Raw genomic sequence first — 22,222 nt, 5'->3', positions numbered from 1 at the left:
TCAGTTTATGATTAATGCAGACCTCTGTGTGATTTCTTTGGGGCCTAACTGCGGGAATCGGGCAGGACAGACACTTCAGTCAACACAATCACATGATGGAGAGGGAGATGGGAGTGTGCAAAAGAACCCAGAGAGCATTTGTGTGATGTGTCGTCTGAAAAACCCTCATTTTCCTGCCAGACCCAACAGACTTAGTCACTGGGGGAGGTTTTGGGGGATTACAGCTCTCACACTGAAGGATTTTGTTTCCTGTTTCAGAAATGAATATTGTTGGCTAATGTTGTACATTGCCTTCCTACTGAAAAGTAGCTGGACCACCTTTATACAATTTAAAAAATTTAACTACGTGTGTTTGTGTACATGTGGCTGGCCGTGCACATAGTGCACATGTGGGGGTCAGAGGTCAACTTGTAGGAGTCAGCTTTCTCTTTCTATGTGGGTCCTGGGGACCAAATTCAGATTGTCAGACTTGGTGACAAGGAGCCATATCACCTGTCCTACGTTGCTACAGGTTTTAGTTCTTCTCTGTGTTTCTGTGGGTGTGTGCATGCGAACATGGATGGGTGCACATGCATTTGTGTGCAGATGGGTGTGGTGGCCAGAGGATAACCTCGGGTGTCATTTTCTGGGCACTGTCCTTTTAATTTTTAAAAGATTTTTATTTTATGTGTATGGGTGTTTTGCCTGCATGTATTGTATGTGCGCCCCTTGAGTGCCTGGAATTCAAGGGTGCCAGAGGAGAATGTTGGGTCCCCTGGAACGGGAGTTGCAGATGGTTGTGAGCCATGATGTGGGTGCTGGCAATCAAATTTGGGTCCTCTGGAAGAGCAGCCAGTGCTCTTAACTACTGAGTCATCTCTCTCCATCCCCGTTTGTTTTTTTTTTTCCTTCAACAAAATCTCTAACTGTCTGGAAAATCACCAAGTAGGCTAGCTTGAGCTGTCTTCAGAGAGAGAGAGAGAGAGAGAGAGAGAGAGAGAGAGAGAGAGAGAGAGAGAGAGAGAGAGAAAGAGATAGCACTGAGGATTATGTACATTTGGGTACATAGTCGCCACAGGAGGATGTCAGATCCCCGTGGTGCCAGAGTTACAGACAGTACTGTACGGCCTGATGTCTGTGCTGGGAACTGAACTCCGTCCTCTGAGACAGCAGCAAGTGCTCCTAGCGGCTGAGCCATCTCTCCAGCCTGGCATCCACCTTTCGGAGAACCTGTGGGAGGGTTCTTTGGTCTCAGTGACTTCTCTCCCTTCTCTCTTTCCTTCTAGACATCGTCTGGGTGATCAAGAGATGAGAATCAGCATTACACATGAGAATCACGACTCCAAATTCTATAAAGGAAAAGGCCGGAAACCTTGCATTTTTCTTTTTGTTGATTTATTTCTCTGGGAGTTTTCTTACAAAGTGAATTGACCTTGCACAATTAGCTTGATGTAATCTTAGAAAAAAAAATACCCATATGAAGCATACTTTCGGGGGAAAATGATACATGCTCTAACCTGCCATCCCAATCCCACTTGACAATCATTTTCCACAGCTTTTGTCTTTATGGGGTGGGGGACTTGGGTTATATTTTTAAACACCCATGATCAAATCTACACGCAAGAACTTAAAATACTTGCTGACCTCCGTCTGCAGCACCAGCAGGGACTCAGCATCTAATACCGCGGCACACAGGGGTCTCCTCCAAGGCGGCTGTTGCCCAAGGCTCTTTGCGGCAGTATCCTTAGAAGCCGGGTCTGAGGTCTGAGCTGCGCATGCGTGTGAACCTGGGCGTTTCTCTCACAAAACAGCCTTTAGGGAACATGCAGGATAGGACAAAAAGGCATCCACAGAGGGAGAGGGCTGTTTTCCTGTCCTCGTTTGTACTCAGAGTCATTGGAGAGCACAGGATGCCGCAGCCTGAGAACTGTCTACTCCAGAGGCCCACATGTCTAGGTCGGTCCTCGTCCATCAGCTCTTGTGCTAGCCTCTCCATCCTTAGATACAGGGGCCGCTTTCTAGCCTTCAGCTCAACGGTGAAAACATCTGGAGAAGGTTGTGTTTTCACGAGTCACCAGCTGGTACCAAGGAGGGGCTGTGCACAGGCCAGATGGGGGCCAGACCCAGAGGAGACCCTGATCTAGGAGGAGGATGGCAGAAGGTGTGGGTAGCAACCAAGAGACCCACAAAAAAAGTGTACCAGATTCTGTTTCTAGATTTTCCCAGACCAGTAGGTACTGTGGAGTTCAAGAAAGTCTGGGAAATTGAAGCTCTGGGAAAGGGATTATAACATCTGGGAAATTCAAGGCTCCCACGTACTGGGTAATTTCACATCTAAGAGTCAACATCAGACACGCAGAGGCTTCTCTGGGTCAGTCCAGAAGAGGTGATGGCAGGACCGGGTGGGAGGAGCAGGAAAGGGGGTTCAGTCTTTCTTGGGTTTGGGTCTTTGGAGCATCTCACTCTGAAGTCGGAGAAGCTGCAGAGTCCCCATCCTCTGGGTCCTGCTCATGAGGGGACACAGGCTGGCCCCCCTTCACCCGCTTCCACTTCATTCTCCGGTTCTGGAACCACACTTTGACCTGGGGGAGGAAGCAGAAGAGCAGCTCACTCCAGGGCCAGGGTAGCCTGGGCTCACCCTGCTGTTGCTCAAGCTAAGTGGCTCCAGGATCTGGAGCCCTCACTTGTGGCTCTCCAGCCCATGAGGATCCAGGGACTGAGAGGGAAGGGAGAACACACAGATCTGCCCAGAGGCCTGCCCGTGTCTCCAGATGTCAGGCAGAAGGGGTGTCTCTGAAAGGTCACTCTGCATTGTCCCTCCTTTTACGCATCCTGCCCGCTCCTTGACATCAGGCTCCTCCAAAACAGGCCCCGAATCTCTCAGCCTCTGCTCCCCTAAGAACTGAGGACAGAATCACTAGCCTCACCCTTTGGTACACTGATAAATCACCTCTTAGTTCCTAGAGCTCTGATCAATACACATTTAAAAAAGATCTGACCTTCATGATCACGTGACATTAGGGTTATGCTCTTATTGCGGAGATGGAAACCCAGAGGTCGCGGGGCCAGGATGTGGCAGGGGCGAGATTTGAATCTAAGCCTTCTAATTCAAAACCCAACACTCTTGTGGAGCACGCTAGCAGCTGGAGACTGCTATTACATGTTGTTATTAGCCCTGTTATGACACAGGAGCAGGTGTGACGCTTCCAGGAAATGCCTAAGCCAAGGGCAAGGGACCCTGTCCTCGGTGTCCCAGGACCCAGCTGCATATCTGCGCCACCTGAGAACTTAATTTGGGGGCAGATTCCCAGTCCCCCTCATTATCACTGCAAAATTGTTCCCTGGGACCTGCATTCTATCTATCTATCTATCTATCTATCTATCTATCTATCTATCTATCTATCTATCTATAAATTTGATCTTGTGTAGCCCAGGCTGGCCTTGAACTCACTATGTAGCTAAGGCTGACCTTGACTTAAGGTCCTCTGACCTCAGGCTCCCCAGTGTGCTGGGATTACAAACCTATGAAACCATGCTGTTTGTGGTATGGGGATTAAATCCAGGGTCTCCCACCCACTAGGCAAGCGCTCTACCAATGAACTCCATCCCCAGCTCATCTTTTGATTTCTTTGAAAGCAATTCCTTAGGCTGGCCTTAGCTCACTATGTAGCCCAGGGTAGCCTTATACTCACAATCCTCCTGCCTCTAACTTCCAAGGGCTGAGTTTACAGGTGGGTGCCACAACACCTGGCTTTCAGAATCTCCACTTAAACAATTGCCCAGGTGAATTGGAGGCAAATGCTGATCCAAGTTTGGTGGAAATCAGATCTCAGATTTTCTAATCTTTGTCCACATGAGAAGCACCTGGGAGCTGGGCGGTGACCCATGCCTTATTTTTAATGATTTATTTATCTTTATTTTATGTGCATTGGTGTGAAGGTGTCAGATCCCCTGGAACTGGATTTTCAAACAGTTGTGAGCTGCCACGTGGGTGCTGGGAATTGAACCCAGGTCCTCTGGAAGACTAGTCAGTGCTCTTAACCGCTGAGCCATTTCTCCAGTCCATGGCCCATGCCTTTAATCCCAGTATTCGGGAGGCAGAGACAACGGATCTTTGTTAGTTTGAGGCCAGCCTGGTCTATAAGAGCTAGTTCCAGGACAGGCTCCAAAGCTACAGAGAAAGCCTGTCTCCCAAAAAAAAAAAAAAAAAACAAAAAAAAAAACAAAAAAAACCAAAAAAAAAACAAAAAAAAAAAACCAAAAACCAGAAAGAGAGAGAGAAAGAAAGAGAGTGAAAGTGAAAGGAAGGAAGGGAGGGAGGGAGGGAGGGAGGGAGGGAGGGAGGGAGGGAGGGAGGGAGGGAGGGAGGGAGGGAGGGAGGAAGGAAGAGAGAAGCACCTGGGGGGACCTTTGGAAACCTGGACTGCCTAAACTCCATCCCAGACCAATTACGGAATCTCCGTGGGTGGATCTCCCCAGTAAGGCTGATTGCAAGTTGATTGCCGGGTACAGCTGTGGTTGATAACTACTGACTGGATAGAGGCAAGCAAGGGGGTCCAGGTAGGGGCGATCGGGAAGGCGGGAAGGGAGGTGAACAGAAAAGCGAGCGGGCCCCACCTGCCGCTCGGAAAGGTCCAAGTTGACGGCGATCTCGTATCTACGGAGCCTGGTCAGGTAGTTATGGTGGGCGAACTCGGCCTCTAGCTCCCGCAGCTGCTCCTTGGTGAAGGCGGTCCTTTCCTTCCGGGCCTTGCTGCCGCCTTCCGGCTTTCCCCCATTCTCCTGGTTATCTGCGAAGAGAAGGCCCCAAATGGGGGAGACGCGAATGAGCAGAGGTGGGGGCTCCAGTTCCCTTCGGTTAGTCTGTGAACATCTGGGCAGCATCCTCTGTCCTCTCTCATTTTTAAAGTACACTGAGAAGCTATGGTGTCCCTAATTCTTCTAGCATCTTGTCCCTTAGAAATATGTTTAGTCCCAAGGCACGTGAAGCTGTGCTGGGCTGTTTGAAGGCTCTAGCCCCAGCCTGCCTCCAGGGCATTCTGGGTATTTGGTATTCTGGCCCTGGGCCCCATGCCTGGTCTGGTCAGGGCACTCAGTGGTGAGACAGGGAAAGGGAGAGCTGCCCATCACTGGGACCTGCAGCAGCAGCTTCAATTGAAATCCCTGTTACATCAGAAACTCCCAGAAGCAGGATGGGAAACTCGGCAACCTTTGTGTGTGCGTGTGCGTGCATGAATACTCATGTTTGTGTGCCCGTATGTGTATGTATACATGTGTGTGCATGGAGGCCAGAAGTCAACACTGGAGTAGTGGTGGGGTCAGAGGCCAACTCTTGGGAGTTGGGGCGCTCCATTCATTGTGTGGTTCCAGAGACGGCCCCTAGTCTGTTGGGTTCTTCTGTGTGTCTACTCCCTGAATCATCTCACTGACCTTCTACCTTAGTTTTTGAGTTTTGGGTCCTTCACTGAAACTGAACTAATCAATTTGGCTAGACTGGTTGACCGGCACACCCCAGGGATCCTCCTGTCTCCATCTGCTCAGTCCTAGCATTGCGGGCATTCATCACTTTGTCCAGAATTTTTGTTTGTTTGTTTCAAGACAAGGTTTCTCTGTGTAGCCCTGGCTGTCCTGGAACTCACTCTGTAGACCAGGCTGGCCTCAAACTCAGAGATCACCTGCCTCTACCTTCCGAGTACTGGGATTAAAGGCGTGCGCCACCCCCATCCGGCCAGAATGTTATTTCCAAACATGGGAACTAGGATGGGTACTAGGGCTTAAATCCGGTTGTTGTGCAGGCACAGCGAGCGCTTCGCCAGCGGAGCCATCGCCCATCCCGGCCTCTCAGCAGCCTTCCTGCAGGGTCGAGGTTATACACCTCTGCTCTAAGACCAGATTGCTGGAATGTTCCCTGAACCCCAGCAGCATTGCTATGATAGGGCTGTTCACACACACCGGAGTCTGCCGCAGAAGGCCAACCCTGCAGAACATTCTGAAATGCTAGGGCTTCTGTTAGACACAGGGGCTCAGTGTCTGTACCTGCCTCTGCCTCTTCCTCTCCACACTAACCCAGCTGAGTGGTTTCAGTATTGACCCATTTCACAGACCAAACGCAGAAACAAAGCCACCTAACCACTAAGTGTGAGAGGCAGGACTCAGACCAGGTGGTTTGAGTCAATACACTATCCCAGTATGAGATAATGAGATATCTTTTTTTTTTTTCTTTTCTTGGTTTTTGAGACAGGGTTTCTCTATGTAGCTTTGGAGCCTGTCCTGGAACTCACTCTGTAGACAAGGCTGGCCTCGAACCTACAGAGATCCGCCTGCCCCTGCCTCCCGAGTGCTGGGATTGAAGGCGTGCACCACCACTGCTGGCCCAATGTGAGAGATCTTTGAAGAGTTTTACAAACTGGAGTCTGGTGCAGAGAGAAGGGACTGGATCTAGGATGAAAGGGCTTTCTTATGTCAAGGGCAGGCGGCTGTGCCTCTCCCTCAGCAACAGTAGTGACAGAGAGGCCACAGGCAGGGGACTAACAGACCTGTACAATTACCTAACAAAGTCAGACAGTCGGCTGCCATAGGAACCCTTCCTGCCTGGGGAAAGGGTCATAACACTTTGGGCTTTCTCTTCTTCCATGTCTCTTTTTAGTCTTGGAGACCATGAGGCGGGAAATGCGAGCTGCTCCTATATACTTTCATTCCCTGACAAGAACTAACTGGACCACACCTAGCTGAGGTCCTCAGAGACCTTGAACCTAAGCCACCTGCAGAGTACGTGGAAGGATGCAGGCCGATGAGTCAGGCAAGGGAAACCACCCACACCCTCAGCTGCGAAGCCAACTTGTGGAGCCGGCTGGGGGCCCCACTTTAACCTGGAGATTCAGTTTGTAACTCTGGTCCTGGCTGCTTACTTTCTCAGTTTCTTTAGCTGACATCTCCTCATCCAGCTGCCTGGGTCGGGGACAGCCTCTCAGGAGTTGCCTGGCTGGTTGGCGAGGGAGTGTGGTGGGGGAGGGTGCTTGTGGCTCAACTCCCTATGGGGTCCGCGGTGGACTCCCCCAGGCTAGGAGTGGGAAGAGCGGCCGGCAAAGGCGGCTCTCTGCCCAGTGGCCGCTGGCTCCTGTCCAGAGAAGGCGGGCCCAGACCCCGTCCGGGATGCTGGAGCGTGGGCTGGATGGGAAGGTGGGAAGGACGTGTAGTCCCTGGGCGGGTCCCCTAGGAGTCCTCTGGCCTTGGCGCCTACCAGCGCCACTAACCCTTCTGGCGGCTGGCCCAGGAGGGTCGGTCACGCAGCGGATGCGAAGGCCTCCTGGAGCACTGCTCAGCCGGTTGAGGCCAGGAAGCTGGGGAACCGCTGAGATTCCCGGTGTCCACAAACTCCTGTCCCGGGGGCCCACGGTGTTCCCCAGCCCCTCCTTGTCACAGCTGCGGAGAGTGGATGAGCCAGGGGAATTTTACTACGGATTCAATCTCCACTCTCTTTTCCAAGAAATTGGAGAAAATAAAGCATCTACTTGCAAAGTTAATTTTTTAAAGGCAAAATTTCTTTTTGAACGGGCCTCAAGCTTGATAGGTCGTGGAAGATGGCTTGAACTCTTCTTCCTGCCTTCACGTTCCTAGTGCTGGGCCTATAGTTAATGCACCACTGCCTAGTCAAGGCTAATCCTAAAACACAACACCGAAGTCATGGGCTCCATGCCTTCACGAAGACCCAGAGAAGCGGTTGCATGTGGGAATGCTCTGAAAACCTACGTGACAGGGCAAATATCAAGATATTAATTGTTCCAATGTTTCAGTTCTATGAGACGCCCTTGAAAAATCCGGAACGGGGTGAATGACAGCTGGCTTTTACTCGTCCATTCTTTCTTCTTCAGACAGGGTCAATTCATGCTACCTGGTCTTGTCTCAAAATGACGATTCTCTTGCTCCAGCCCGCTCAGTGCCGGATGGCACGTGCCACCCTGTGTGGCTGACAGCTGGCAGGCTCGCTGCAGTCAGGTGTACCCACTTCAATCCTCATCGAAACCCCCTTGCCAGCGGCTACTCTGATCACCCGTTTCTTGGCATGGCCCTGTGGATTAGCCTGGATCCTCTGGCTAATGATCTCTCTCAGGGTTGTGACCACTTTTCAGTACCTGCCGTACTGGAGGCATTTGTTACATTCTCCCTGGGTAGAGGGAGAGGCCTAGAAGTTTACTCAGCAGTGGTTAAGTGAGAGAAGAGAGATTTGAATCCAGATCCACTTGACCAAAGCCAAGGTTCTCTCTCAACCTTGATGTCAGATTTTCCATCTTCAGGCTGGTTGCCCCAGGTGGGGCCTGGAAATGGAACATAGCCTGTCCCCACTTCTGTGGTCCCTCCGGTCATCACTTGGGGGGTTCCCATCCGCATCCACCTTCGTCTTCTCCCAGGGCTGTGTGCACAGCTGCCCTATAACACCCCATAGAACAATGCTGTATGCCCCTAAGTCCTGAACACGATCCTCCCTAGAAAGGACTAGGAGAGAGGGAGGGGACAGACTGCCAGGGAGAAAGGTCATCTCCTGCACCCCAGTGCCCCGATTTGGGTTCTGATCTTTCAATACAGCAATTCCTCCCACAGTGAGAACACTTGGGTCCCTTCATCAGCTTCCCAGAGTGGGACAAGCTCTTGTCACGATCACAGATGCTGAGACGGCCAGAAGCAGCAGAAGGAGCTAGGAACTGGAAGTGGGAATTTGTGTCCTAACAGGATAAAAAAGCCTGCAACATTTTATCCAAACAAGGTGTGTGAGTGCTTCCCTGACCCTTCCGGCCTGAGACATACAGTTCACAGACTCAGATTCACACATAGCTCACGTGTGTGAATGTGCACATGAAATGTACACATGCACAGTTCATGCGAAAGTTCATGTGCATTCAAGGGAGCTCACGCACTGACCATAGAGTGTAGCATTCATTTTTTTTTAAAATGTTATATATGTGGATGTTTTGCCTCCATGAATGTTTGTGCACTGTGTGTGTATGCCTGATGCCAAAGACCAGAAGAGGGCATGAGATTCCCTAGAACTGAAGTTACAGAAGGGTGTGAGCCTCCATCCTTGTAGGTGCTAGGAAGTGAGCCCTGGTCCTCTGGAAGAGCAGCCAGTGCTCATAGTCTCTAATCCATCTCTCCAGCTCCTACAAAGTGTATGTCTGCTGAGAGCCTCCTGCCTCCCCTTTCTGGATCTGTCTCCCCATGTATAAAATAATAGGATCAGAGGGGATCCTCATTCCTATGAAGAACTGATGTCGGAGTTCTCTCCTAAGCCATGAGCCCAACACTCTCCTCTGTTTACCCTAATTCTTTTGCTTCTCCTCCAGGCCTGGAGGGACTGGAGACCCTTCCAGCCCTGGACGCTCTTGTCTAGCCTGTCCCCCTTGCTCCCTTGAGTCACAGCTGACGTGCATTGTTCTTTGTTTTGTCACAAAGCTCCCGGTTACCTTTCCATGGCCCTCAGCCCGAAGCTCAGAACACCCCTAGGGAGTTTCTCTTCTGCATGCAGAGTTCCCTTCCCTGACCCTGAGGAGGGGAGGCATGTTGGCAGAGGCATCAGAAAACCCCCTGGAGAGTCTGGGTCTTGGCACCTGCTGGGACCGGCCTCAGGGAGGAGCTTCCTGACCTCAGAGGAGCCGCCCTGCAGTTCTCCAGGTCTCAGTGTCCTCATTTACAAGACAAGAATAGCTGCGCCCACCACACTCATAAGGCTGCTCAAACGGTGCTTGGCACATGGCACACAGTTGAGCCGGTCTGAAAGAACTGCCAGGAGACATCCTGTTGGCCATGATGTTTGAATGATGATTTCACAGACCTAGAGGTGATCAGAGGGTACCACATCCCAGACCTGTGTACAAAGGATGCATGCCTACCTGCCTGCCCATCCATCCTCCCTCCCTCCCTCCCTCCCTCCCTCCCTCCCTCCCTCCTTCCCTCCCTCCCAGAACTCACTATGTATCTCAAACCGTCCTAACATTTATGTGTAACCTTCTGCCCCAGCTTTCCAAGAATGGGAATTACAGGCACGAGCTAAGGATGTCTTTTACACATCAGTCTTTGGAGCACCTCTTTCCCATTTCTACTTCTTTTCGGTAGGTCGGCAGCTGTGGCCACTGCCAGTCGCTATTGCTAGAGCCTTCCATGGGACTCAGGCCCTGTGGCAGAGTAACCATCCTCTGCTCAGGACTGTGGAGGGAGGAGGTGAGCACACTGCTGACTCCCTCTGTGGTTAGTGAGGAGCTGCACCCCCCCCAATCTGCCCGTACTGCACAGCCCTCAGACCAAGAGGGACCACAAGGGGACACTCAGTCGTGCCCAAAGAAATGCAAACAGGATGTGCGTGTGATTGTGGTTCCCACTATGGGCTTTTACATCAGCCCAGGGAAATCATTTCAGAAAGAGCTGCCAGACCTGGCAGTATTTCCCCAAGTTAGCAGACAGCCTTATCAGGGTGACAGAGAGGGTAGACAGACTCAGTGGAACACGCCTCCCGGGAGTGCTGCACCTCGGCTCCCCAACTGCACTGCACCATTTTCCATAATTTCTAACAGGTCAGACGGAAAGCATTATGCACTAGGTTCAACAGCATTTTGCAGTGAAGGAAAAGATTTCTTTCTCCCGGAAAGAAACTTCTCTGGGGCTTTCAAATTGACACCCGGATCACGGAATGATGGAGCAGGAAAAGAAGGGGACTCAGGAATGATCTTACACCATTTGCTGATTTCACAGAGGAGCAGAGGGATGGCAAGGCATCTGCCTATGGACACGCAGCAAGTTGGTGGTAGAATGGAGCCCCGAACTCAAATTTCCTTGATAGGAAGTCACTTACATAGAGATCAGTCTGCTTCCTGTTGTAGCCTCTTACTATCAATGTTATTTTTTCTTTTGCAGTGCTATGGATAGAACTCAGTGCTCATACATACCAGGCAAGTGTCTCCCACTGAGCCACACCCCTGCCTCTCCGGTTAGTTATTCTGTGAGGCAGGAAAGATACATATGGACCCATCAAACAGATAAAGAGATTAAGATCCAGAGGCCTCAGGGCTTGCCTAAGGGGCCAGTTTAATAAAGCAATAGTCGTTTGTCATGCTACCTCAGGGAATGATGACCATAGAAGCTTTACTTCAAGGTGCTCTGGGGACAATGTCTGGGTCAGGATCTAGGTCTGTCTCCGTGGGACTCCCCAGGGAGGAGAGAGGAAAGGTCTATCTGGGATGATACCTAGGCAAGCCCTCTGAAAGGTGAGTCTGAGGTCTCCTGAGCTGTCTTGAAGCAGATACTTTGCTACACTCCTGGGCCTGGTACCTTTACCTGCAGGAGGAGAATGGAGAGTCCCCGAAAGCAGGCAGGAATCAGACAGAGCCAGTGAGAGGCCAGTTGCATGTTCACATCTGGGACCTGCCTGTCTTCCTGAGCACGGCTTGACTTTTTCACCAGGTGCTAACACCATCCCAATGTCTAGACCCCACTAAGGTCCTGTGTGTGGGTGCATGAAGAGACATGAAGCCCAGTGGTGGGGCCAGGGAGTTTCTAGCAGGGAGGGGGCACCAGATCCTTCTGAACCAGGCATGCCTGGTTCCAGGGTAGTCTTCACTGAGAGTCCCTGCCAGGGTGGAGCAGTGAGGGTGGGCAGTCATGATGGGAAGAGGAGGACCAGGCCATGAGGGGCTGTGGGGACAGTAGAGGAGTTCAAGGTGCAGTGAGACAAAAGGGGTGCAGGAGGGGAGCTGACGGAATGGAGGCGGGAGCATCAGTGTGTGTGTGTGTGTGTGTGTGTGTGTGTGTGTGTATGTGTCCACCCTACCCACCACCACATGTATGTTTCCAGAGAACTGGTCCAGGTCCTCATCAGCCAGGTGAGCATTTTATGACGGAGCCATGCCCCCAGGCCTGGGGACAGCCTTTGGGACGAACTGGAAAGGTACAGGCAGTGCTGGGCTTTGTGTTTTTGAGTTTCAGATGTCATCATTCACTGTCACCAAAGGAAGTGTGGGCTTCAGGACCCGGAGCCACTGCCCACACAGTTCCTTTACATCGAGAGCAAAGAAAACAGGAAAATACCACAGAACAGTCAAGGATGGGCGTGTCTGGGCCAGAGGCAGAGGGATGGATAGAAGAGCCAGTGAGGGGGCAAAGAGGGAAGGAGGGTAAGGGGCTGCCTCTGCGACCTGCAGGGAACATAAGACCTGCTTCTAAAGCCCCTCCTCCCTGTGTCCCTGTTTTATTCAAGCCAGAGTGACAGGCCAGTGAGCAGACATCTCCTGAACTCTGCCCTGCCAAGACAGTGGACAGTGCCAATGTTGCCCTTTGGCTGGCCTTCTCATGGCCTAAAAGGTCTTCAGACCTTTCCGTCTTAGATGTCCAGCAGCATCTTCTGCATCAGCAGAAACCTACTCTTTCTAGAACTCTGCAGCTCTGCATGGTCAGGAACCCGAGCAGGTGAAAAACTTGTGCCCAGGCCTCTGAGTTCAGACACAGCCGAGACCAAAGGACCTCTCCGGAGCCGGGTCTGTTTTTCAGAGGAAGAGCAGGGCAGTAAATGTAATAAGAGGCAAGGGACACCCAGAGGGACACTGGCAAGTACCAAGTTGATCTCTCCTCCCACACTGGCCATGAAGGGCCCTAAGGCGGATTCTCCTTGCTTCGGGTTTGAGATGGCAGAAGAATGGCAAAAGCGACTCATCCCTCAACACTCATGGCCCAGCACTTCAGTGAGAGTTCACCAGTGAATCCAAGGACAGAGCATGCCTGGCTGGTAGCAGATGCCGTGGCTCTGACAGCCACCCAAGATGCAGCCTGCCCCAGGGAGAGACTGAAGAGAGAAGGGTGCTTTGGCTCCTCTGACCCCCTGTTCCACGGAGGGTCCTTCAGTCAGCCCAGTTCACGTGTTTATGCACCTTGACTCTGGGCTGATTTCACAACTGAAGTTTGTTACTTTGGAAAACACTCTTATAAGCGAGACTTCCAGAGTCCTGATGCATTTCAAACACATGGCACGGGATAAAACCTTTGTGCCAGACAGTGTGGCAGGCTCTCACAGAGAGGGCAAGACAATAAAGAGTGAAGGAAGGGGATCAAGGAATGCTAGGCTGCAGTTGAGTAGATGTTGAAAGAGAGCCTCCTGTGTGCGAATGTGTCACCAGGAAGACTTGAAAGAAGAATCTGGCCTCCTTCTGGCCCTCTAGATCTTTCCATTTGAGAGAAGATATAGAGTCATAGGCGTCTGTGACTCTGGATGCAGGGTCACCTGGGGTTGATGTCACCATGGAGCTAGGAATATGGCACAGTCCAAGTGTGCAGCAAGGGAGGCCAAGAGAGGATTCTTGCTGGGAGTAGTGACACGCACCTTTACTCCCAGCACTCGGGAGGCAGAGGCAGACAGATCTCTGTGAGTTTGAGGCCAGGCTGGTCTACAGAGTGAGTTCCGGGACAGCCAGGGATATATGAGATCCTATCTTGGAAGAAAGAAAGAAAGAAAGAAAGAAAGCAAGCAGGGAGGGAGGGAGGGAGGGAGGGAGGGAGGGAGGGAGGGAGGGAAGGAAGAAAAAGGATTGCTCTGGAAACTCACAGTGAAAGGAAATGACCTCGACCCAATAAAGGCCCTACATGAAAAGTCCGCTGCTAGTATCATTCATACTCAGGGGTGAAAAGTCTCGAGCTTTCCCTCTAAGATCAGGAGCAAGGTGGAGATACCCACCCATGTCACATCCAGTAACACAGCACTAGAGTCCCAGACAGAGCCATCAGGCCAGGCTGGAGAGATGACACAGACGTCAAGAGCACTCTGGCTTTTGCAGGGCTCCTGGGTTCGGTTCCCAACATCTACATGGTGGTTCACAACTATCTGTAACTCCATATCCGGGGACTCTGACATCCTCCACAGACACTGCACACACATGGTGCACAGATATACATGCAGACAAAATACCCACACATGAAAAGGAAAAAAATTCTAAATCTTTTAATAAAAAAACCAAGCAAAGTATTTTTTTTCCTTTGGTGTCTGTCCTGGAACTAGCTCTTGTAGACCAGGCTGGCCTCGAACTCACAGAGATCCACTTGCCTCTGCCTCCCTAGTGCTGAGATTAAAGGCGTGTGCCACCACCACCCAGCGGTAATTATTTTCACAGATGCCACCATCTTGCGTGTAAGAAATGTTAGGAGTCCCACAAGCAAGAACTTAGAGTTGATAAATTCATCAAGTTGTAAAAGAAAATATAGAAGTCACTGTGTCTAAACCTATGAACGACCCCAAAGGTAAGTTAAAGTAACAGCATTAAAAACACTTAAGAATAAACTGAACCAAAGAGACCGAGGGCCTATATCCTGACAGTCACAGGACGTTTCTGGAAGAAATTAAACATGAATAAACAGAAGACATTATGTTCACAGACTAGAAGAGAATATTGTTAAAATGTTCACACTGTGCAGAGTACCGTAGTAAATTCAGTATAAACCCCATCAAAATCCCAACATTTTGGACCATAAACAAATCTTAAATTCCTTTTTTTAACATGACCTTTAAGAATAATTTATTTAACTTTATGTGCATTTTACATGCATTGGTGTGAAGGTGTCAGATCCCCAGTTGTGAGCTGACATGTGGTTGCTGGGAATTGAACCTGGGTCTTCTGGAAGAGCAGTCAGTGCTCCAACCTCTAAGCCATCTTTCCAGCCTCCAAATCTTAAATTCTTATAAAAATGAAATGTCAAAGGACTCCAAATAGCCAAGATAATCTTCGAAGGAAAGAAAACTGGGAGCCTTGGGTCTCCTAATTTCAAAGCATATTATAAATCTATGATAATCAACTGATATAAAAACAGATGAATAGAAAAGAGGAGGGGAGCCGGAGGGGAGCCCTCAGTAGGTAGCCAATGCTACGCAGTGGGAAGTAGACAGCTCTGTCACAAGCGGTAAGGGGGAGACTGTACACACTCATACACACACACACACACACACACACACACACACGGCTGAAATTCCACTAAAATTAGAAGTAAGACAAGGCTGTCCACTCTCTCCATATCTAGTCAATCTAGTGCTTGCCGTTCTTGCTAGCGCAACAAGACAAATGAAGCAGATCGAGGGAATACAAATTGGAAAGGAAGAAGTCTATCACTATTTGCAGATGATATGATAAAATACCCCAAAAATTCTACCAGAGAACTCCCACAGCTGATAAACAACTTTGGTGAAGTAGTTGAATACAAAATTAACTAAAAAAGCTGGGCGGTGGTGGCACACGCCTTTAACCCCAGCACTCGGGAGGCAGAGGCAGGTGGATCTCTGTGAGTGCGAGGTCAGCCTGGTCTGCACCAAAGACACACAGAGAAACCCTGTCTCAAAACAAACAAACAAAAAACATTAACTTAAAAAAATCAGTAACCCGCCTATATACAAATGATAAATGTTCACTCCTTTACTCTTAGCCCTTGGAAGGCAGAGGCAGACAGATTTCTGTGAGTTTGAGGCCAGCCTGGTATACAGAGTAAGTTCAGGACAAGCTCCAAAGCTACATAGAGAAACCCTGTCTCAAAAAACAAAAACAACCTCCCTCCCTAAATTAAACATAGAATAACCATATGACCCAACCATTCCATTGTGAATATACATCTAGGTCAAAGAGATACACTTACACATTTCCCGAAGCATACTCACAGTTGCCTAGTGATGGAAGCAGCCTAAATGTCCATCACCAGATGAGCCGATAAGGGAAATGTGACAAAAGCACACAGTGGAATATTACTCAGTCTTAAAAGGAAGAAATCCTGGCTGTGTGCTACGTCAATGAAACTTGAGGACTGACCAATTCAGGGTCTAAGAACCTGATACAGAGTCCTAGCCACGGAGTGCAATAAAGCCAGTAACAAAAAAGACACCCACTTCCCGAGTCCATGTATAAGGTACCTATAACTCCCAACTCCTACTGAGAGGCAGGCAGCTGCCAGGAGATTGGGGGATCTGGTCCAGAGAGAAACTCCAGTTTACAGGATGAAACACTTCTAGAAATCCGTCCTAGGACAGTGGATCTGTGACTGGCTGTTGTGAAAGGTCATTTCAAAATTGTGAAGATGCCCAATGTTCTGTTGTGTGCTTTGGACCACAAGAAGAGAAAAAGATTTCCCAAAGATCGTCCACATTAAGAAATCTCAGTCCCTTTAGGAAGTTGCAAGCAAAGCCAGGAAGCAGGAAATCGGCTCAGGTTCTAGAACCACGCTACAGCCTGCAGCTTCCCTGTTTGAGACAGCCCTCTCTGCGGAGCTTAGGCTAGCCTCAACTTTGCCACCCTCCTATGGGATTTCAGGTGCGGCCACCACACCTCGGCCAAGTTGAAGCTTTCTGACCCTTGCTCTCGCTGGTGTGATGCTGTGGATGATTACAGCCGCAGGCTTTGAACAGGGGAGGGAGGGTACGGTCAGCATGGGTGGCTTTTGAGCTGGATATGAGACTGTGTAGACTGGGAGAAGGGAAACACCAGGGCTAAGGGGCCAAATTAGGGAATCAAGACTAAAAGACGGGATGTGTGGGGAGGCCAGCACAAGGTGGGCTCTGTAGGAGCGGGGTTGGGGGGAGGAGAAAAGGAAGAGATAGGGAGGAGAAGAGGGGGTGAGGGAGAAAGAGTGAACCCAGGATGAGAAAGAGTGAAAGAGAGTAGGGAACAGAGAATGGAGAGAAGAGAGAGGAGAGAAAGAGAGGGAGGGACGGAGGGAGGGAGGAAGAGAGGGAGAGAGGGTGGGAAAAGAATAAAGGTTTGAGGGTTTGGGTAGTTATGCGGTCCTTGGAGAGAAGACCTCAGAGGGTAGAATTCGGGGCAGGACCAGGTCCCAGGAGCCGCAGAACCAGGCGCCGAAGGAAGCTGAGACACCCCAGGCTGACAAAGGCGCCGCTTGGCCGATTGAGAATGGGTCGCAGGGACCGTGGGCGCCCAGTGCTGCTCCCAGGCAGCACGGCAGCCGCGCTGATCACAGGCAACCTTCCCTTGAACCCCGTCAGGAAGTCACTGAGAAATCCCCCGTTCCCATAAATTAAAGACAACAGCAGTAGCCTGACACTTTAGGGGGAAACAGCAATGGCTTCGCAGCTGTCCCTGCCAGTAGGGGTCTTTAACACCCCTGGGCAGGGCTGGGGGTAGGTAAGATAAGATTGCACTGCGGGTCTCCTGAGACCTCTTGGGGTGAGGGGAGGGACACCCGTCTTTCTTGATCGGCTGCCTGCGACAGAGAATCAGCTTCTGCTTCCAAGGGAACAAATTGGGGGGGGGGTGTAACAGGGTGTGGCGGGGGGGGGGGGGAGGGGAGAAGAGTAACAGGGCAGGGGTGGGTTGCGGACGCTGGTGATGATAGAAATAGGTGCAGAATCCATGTCTGGAGCCTCCTGGGACAGCAATTGTGTATTTAACATCCATCCGGCCCTCCACCTACCTCTACAGCTCTGACTGAAGCGCTAATTGATCACTAATGGGGTTCAGGACGAAAGGATTGCAAGAACTTCATATATCCCACGGACCCAGGAACTTTATTCCGGATATAGATATATATTTGTCCAGGTCTCATGTATCCTAGGCATTCACTATGGCATCTTATTTGTAGAGTATTGAGGATAGAACTGCGGGGTGGAGGAGGGGGAGACTTCAGGCATGCTCCCCTAATCTATCCACTGAGCTTCACCCCCAGCCCCCCTTCTATGTTTTTAAGCAAAGGTTCTCAACCTCCCTGATGCCCTGACCCTTTGATACAGTCCCTCATATTGTGGTGTCTCCAACCCCAAAATGATTTTCATTGCTACTGTTATGGATTGTAATGTAAATATCTTTGTTTTCTGGTGCTTTTAGGTGACCCCCCGAGAAGAGGGTTGTTTGATACCCAAAGGAGTGGAGACCCACAGGTTGAGAACCACTGTTCTAAAGGCTTAGTTCAGATAATGTGGACTTGTGATCAGCCACAGCTGCTATGGGACTTTTACAGTGTACCAGAAGCAATGTGAAATTTTCAGATCACTTAACAACCCAGCTGCTCTAGGCGTAAGTGACATTGTTCTAGTACCATTTCTCAGTTCCGGAAGTAGAGGCAGCAAGAAGGTTACAGCTTTCCCAGAGTTGCAAGAACTCCATCCTTCCAGCTGACAATGTAGCACAGTGGTCAAGGCTAGTCAACCTTCCTGGGCTGACTTATGGGGACCTGAATGAGGTACCCTGAATCCCAGCAATCAAGACAAATAATGCATCAAGAAGTTCAAGGCTAGCCTTGGCTACAAATGAGCTTGAGGCCAACCTGGCCTACTTGAGATCCTGTCGCAAGTAAACAAAACACAACAAACAAGAATCAAAATTAACTATCTGGGGACGTAGCTCAGTGGTGGAACCTTTTCCAGACATGTATCAGGCTCTAGGTTGGGCTCCCAGGCCCCTCATAGTAATCTATGATGAATAACAATAAAAATCATTAATTAGAGGATGGGGGGACTGTAGCTCCCGGGGAACTTGGGGACTTTTCCGTGGGTTTGTCTCTTTTGAGATTTCCAGATTCTGCAGTCAGTTGTGAGCTTTGCCTGTGACTTCCCCCCCTGGTGAGGCCCTTGGGAAGCTGACCCGCCTGCCTCCTCCTTCCTCTGCAGTTAAATTCCAACAGCAGAGGCAAGCACCTGGGCAATAAAGATCTCCCCGCTGACCAGCCACATGGGCTATAGGGAAAGTCAGCTCCCGGGCCCCACTCCTGCTGTCTGCTCCACTGGAAGTCTGCAAGAGTCCCAAGTGAGAGGACCCAGGACCCCCCATCAGTAGGAGTCTTTCTGGGTCAGAGGCTGGCTTTCTGATGAGCCACGTGCATGCTCACTCTCTAAAGCCCTGCTATTGGCTACTTGCCAAAAGGAAAGATGGGTCATTGGGCTTTGCTGAGACTTTGCCTGAGTCCAGAAATCTCCCAGCTCATTTTGCTACTCCCTCAGTCTCCTGGAAAGTGACTAGGTGCTGCAAGATGTCCACAGAACCGGAGGAACAAGAGTGGCAGGCACTGCCAAGGAGAGAGCTGTAGCCCTACCTAGGTGACGGCTCCCCCTGGGAGGGACCTGCACCTGCTCTAGCCATCCAAAAGACTCATTCAGCTGAGTTAGTCAAAATGGTTGATCCCACTTGCCAGATCTACAGTCCCTGTGGGGAGTGTAAAAGGCCCCTCCCCTTAGCCACAGGGGTACACTGTGGTCATCCCTACCCACTGTCAGTACATCCAGAAGGAGCTTCAAGCCTCGGATCAATACCACATGAGGACCGGGCAGGAATCTTCTGAAGGTGCAGAGTTTGGAGTTTAGAATCCAGGGCTCATTTCACTTCTTAGAGGACCAAAGCTGATTTGTCTGATTCCCAGACAAGAGACTTTCACCCTCAAAACAAAAAAAGTCCAGGTTAACCTGGACTTCAAGATCTTCCTGCCTCAGTCTCCTGAGTACTGGGATTATGGTCTTGTGCCCAGGGTTCCCTCAGACTCCGTCTCCTTTTTCACAGTGGGGAATGGAGATCACCAGCCAAACCTGCAGTCCCCTCTTTGCAAACTTGTGGGACTGAAATACAAACAAACAAAAACTGCTGTCTGTAGCTCCTACCACTTGGAACTTCCTTCCTTCATTCCCACCCTGCTTCCCCCCCCTCACTCCCACCGCCCCAGGCCTCAGGGCACAACCTCCAGGTTTTCTCTTCCTCTCAGCCTGAGCTCTTCAGAGAGACAAGACCTCTTTTCTAGGGTCAAGCGCTCAGGCAAAAGGTGAATACTCCGGATATGTACACTAGGTCAGAGGGGGCTTACAAAGAGAAACCCAGCAAGTTCTCCTTTGTCGATTAGTGTCCCCCATTAGACCCAGAGAGATCCTTTATACGGTCAGGTCAGTGGGCATTCCCTATCAGGAGTGTAAGAGCGGCGGGCCAGTGCATTTTCTGGCCAAAGCAGGAGAGGAGGACCAGACAAGAGAGGACTAGAGGCCGGGTAGGCCTTATGGGAAGATGAGAACCTAGGGAGGAGAGAAATGATTTGTGTCCAACCTCCGGGGCCTCAGTAGCCATGGATGGCCTTGGCACCTGCCCCCACACACCTGCCCCTCTGACTTTCCCAAGACTACGTGATCCCCGAAGAGAATGTCTTGCATCAAGGACTTCCATGACTCCTCGGCAGACTTTGTCAAGGTGAGCTGTCCGCTAAGTGTCGGCACCACTTCTGTGTGGCGATACCTCTGGGCAGTTTGCCCAAACCCCACTCTCCCTCTTCCCCTCATCTCTCCTATCCCCCACACAGACCTGCTCCTCTGCCTCTGGGCTCCTGATACAGGGTCCTGGGTATATGCACCCAGACCCAGCGCAGGTCCTAACCCCCGAGCCTCAGTCCCGGCTGAATGATAAGCTTCAGCTACGCCTCTGGGACCACTGAGGCTGCTTGAGTGTGGTCACGTGTGAGTCAGAGGCAGCCTAGCTCAGCAAGAGTCCTCTGCAGACCTCACCAGTGGGAACCCCGAAACTCCATTCCATGTAGCCTTCAAATCCTCCCTGGCCACATATGTCATTTTCTCATACACGTTCTTTGCAGAGACCGGAAAAAAATACCAGCCCTATCACCAGAGAACTCTAGAACTTCTGCAGTATAAGACTTCTCCCACACTGGAGTAAGTTAGACAACACTTTTTTCCGGTAAGGACCCCTAGGCTCTGAGAGGGCAAACAACTTGCCCAGGGTGACGCAGTAACAGACATGGTAAATTCTTCCCATCACCACCTACCTGACCGTTCTTTTTTCTTTCGGGACAGTTTCTTCTCAGGCTCACTGGCAGCGCTCCCAAGTATCATGTAGTCCTCACCGGATCCTCCTGTGCCATCCACCAGGCCCGGGCTGCCGGCCCCCATCTCTCTGGCGCTCCCAGCGGGGCCCGGGTTGAGCCTTTGGCCAACTTCGGAGATGGGGAAGTGCCAGTCAGGGGTCTGTGGGAAGGCAGGATGTTGCTCATTGAAGAGGCGCTCGGTCCGGGGCAGGCTGTGTGGAGTGGCTGCCAGGCAGGAAGCAGAGAAGTCGGGGTATGCTGCTGGCGCTGGGAAATCGGATTTTTGATGGAAGGAAAACGGGGTTGGTGGATAATGGGACAGCCCTGAAGCGCTGCTACCTTCCGAGTGGGGGTTTCGAAGGCAGCCCCAGACAGGGGCGGGAGGGTGGGGGTTCCTCACGCAGCTGTTGGTTACCGGATCCATCTGCTGTCCGCTGCCTGCCTCAGTCCGTTCAAGGGTTTTGCCCCGCACTTTTTCTACTCAGAGTTTGGTAATTAAAAAAGAAAAAATTAAACAGTAGAGGAAAATGTTGAATGAAAAAATTTCCCCAGGAAACGAAACAAAAATTTTGCCTCCACATCCACAAACACGTGGCCAGTAACACACATGTGCATGCCCACACCTGTCTAGGCTTCACGGCTGCCTTCCTGCCCCCTGACACACGCCGACTATCGGGGTCCCTTGTGCATGTATTTGTTGCCTAGGGCACTAAACATTTTGTCTGTCCTATCTCTGACGCATCCATACTGACGAGCTCCCTTCCCGGGGACCCTGAGTGAATGCCTGCAGAGGGCTGGACCCGGCCTTAGAGACACACTTTTAAATCCTGCGGTGGGGAGAGAGGGACAGATTTCTGAAGTGAAATGTGAGAGAGAGGGAGGGGTCAGCCCACTCATACAAGGTCCCCTCCAACCAAAACCCGAGCAGGCAACACTATCATCAGAAACATTATACCCACTTCTAATGGCATTTGCAGACGTAGACTTTTAAAGAAACATTGTTTTATTTTTTTTTAAGGACAGAGAGAGAGCATGCATGCACTCGCGCGTGCGCACACACACACACACACACACACACACACACACATCCATGCTCTTCTGAGTGCCTCCCGTAACACAATAAAGTTATTTTTATAGCCTTGTTAACAAAATTCCACAAGTCTTGGATTTAGAAAAAGCCTTCAGTGAAATCCAGAATCCACCAAATGCCAAATTCTGGGGAGAAGGGGGGAAGTGGGTGCAAGAGACAAACTTGTAAAGTGTGTATTGATTTAAAGGGTTTCGACTTCTCTCTGGGGAAACAGAAAAAGGAGGGGAATTTTTAAAAAGCAATTTTCCTCCCCCCACTTTTTTTTTTTTAATCTGGTGAGTCTTGGCAGACCAGTGGTGTGGTCTGGGGTGTAAAGAAAGACATACTCCAAAAACAACAACAATAACA

At 50.6% G+C, this 22,222-nt stretch overlaps 1 protein-coding gene across 1 annotated transcript; it reads right to left on the bottom strand.

The window, feature by feature from the left end:
- Positions 1–1,363: 1,363 nt before the first annotated feature.
- Positions 1,364–21,588, bottom strand: Meox1 (mesenchyme homeobox 1). Its single transcript, XM_048445760.3, has 3 exons — positions 20,746–21,588; positions 4,597–4,769; positions 1,364–2,561 (listed from the first exon to the last, which is right to left on the bottom strand). The coding sequence occupies exons 1-3, from the start codon at positions 21,206–21,208 to the stop codon at positions 2,439–2,441; spliced, it is 759 nt and encodes a 252-aa protein (XP_048301717.1). The 5' UTR covers positions 21,209–21,588; the 3' UTR covers positions 1,364–2,438.
- Positions 21,589–22,222: the final 634 nt, after the last annotated feature.

This window comes from Myodes glareolus, chromosome 9, assembly GCF_982192425.1.
Source record: "Myodes glareolus chromosome 9, mMyoGla1.1, whole genome shotgun sequence".
Lineage (NCBI taxonomy): Eukaryota > Metazoa > Chordata > Mammalia > Rodentia > Cricetidae > Myodes > Myodes glareolus.
The sequence above is the reverse complement of the archived record's forward strand: the minus strand, read 5'-3'. Positions and strand labels throughout refer to the sequence as shown.

Excerpts from the sequence above, each read along its gene's own strand:
- Meox1 (XM_048445760.3), bottom strand. The coding sequence starts at position 21,208 with ATGGATCCGGTAACCAACAGCTGCGTGAGGAACCCCCACCCTCCCGCC. Across the intron at positions 4,770-20,745 it reads AAAGAAAAAAGAACGGTCAG|ATAACCAGGAGAATGGGGGA; the intron begins GTAGGTGGTGAT and ends TTCTCTTCGCAG. Across the intron at positions 2,562-4,596 it reads TGGACCTTTCCGAGCGGCAG|GTCAAAGTGTGGTTCCAGAA; the intron begins GTGGGGCCCGCT and ends TTCCTCCCCCAG.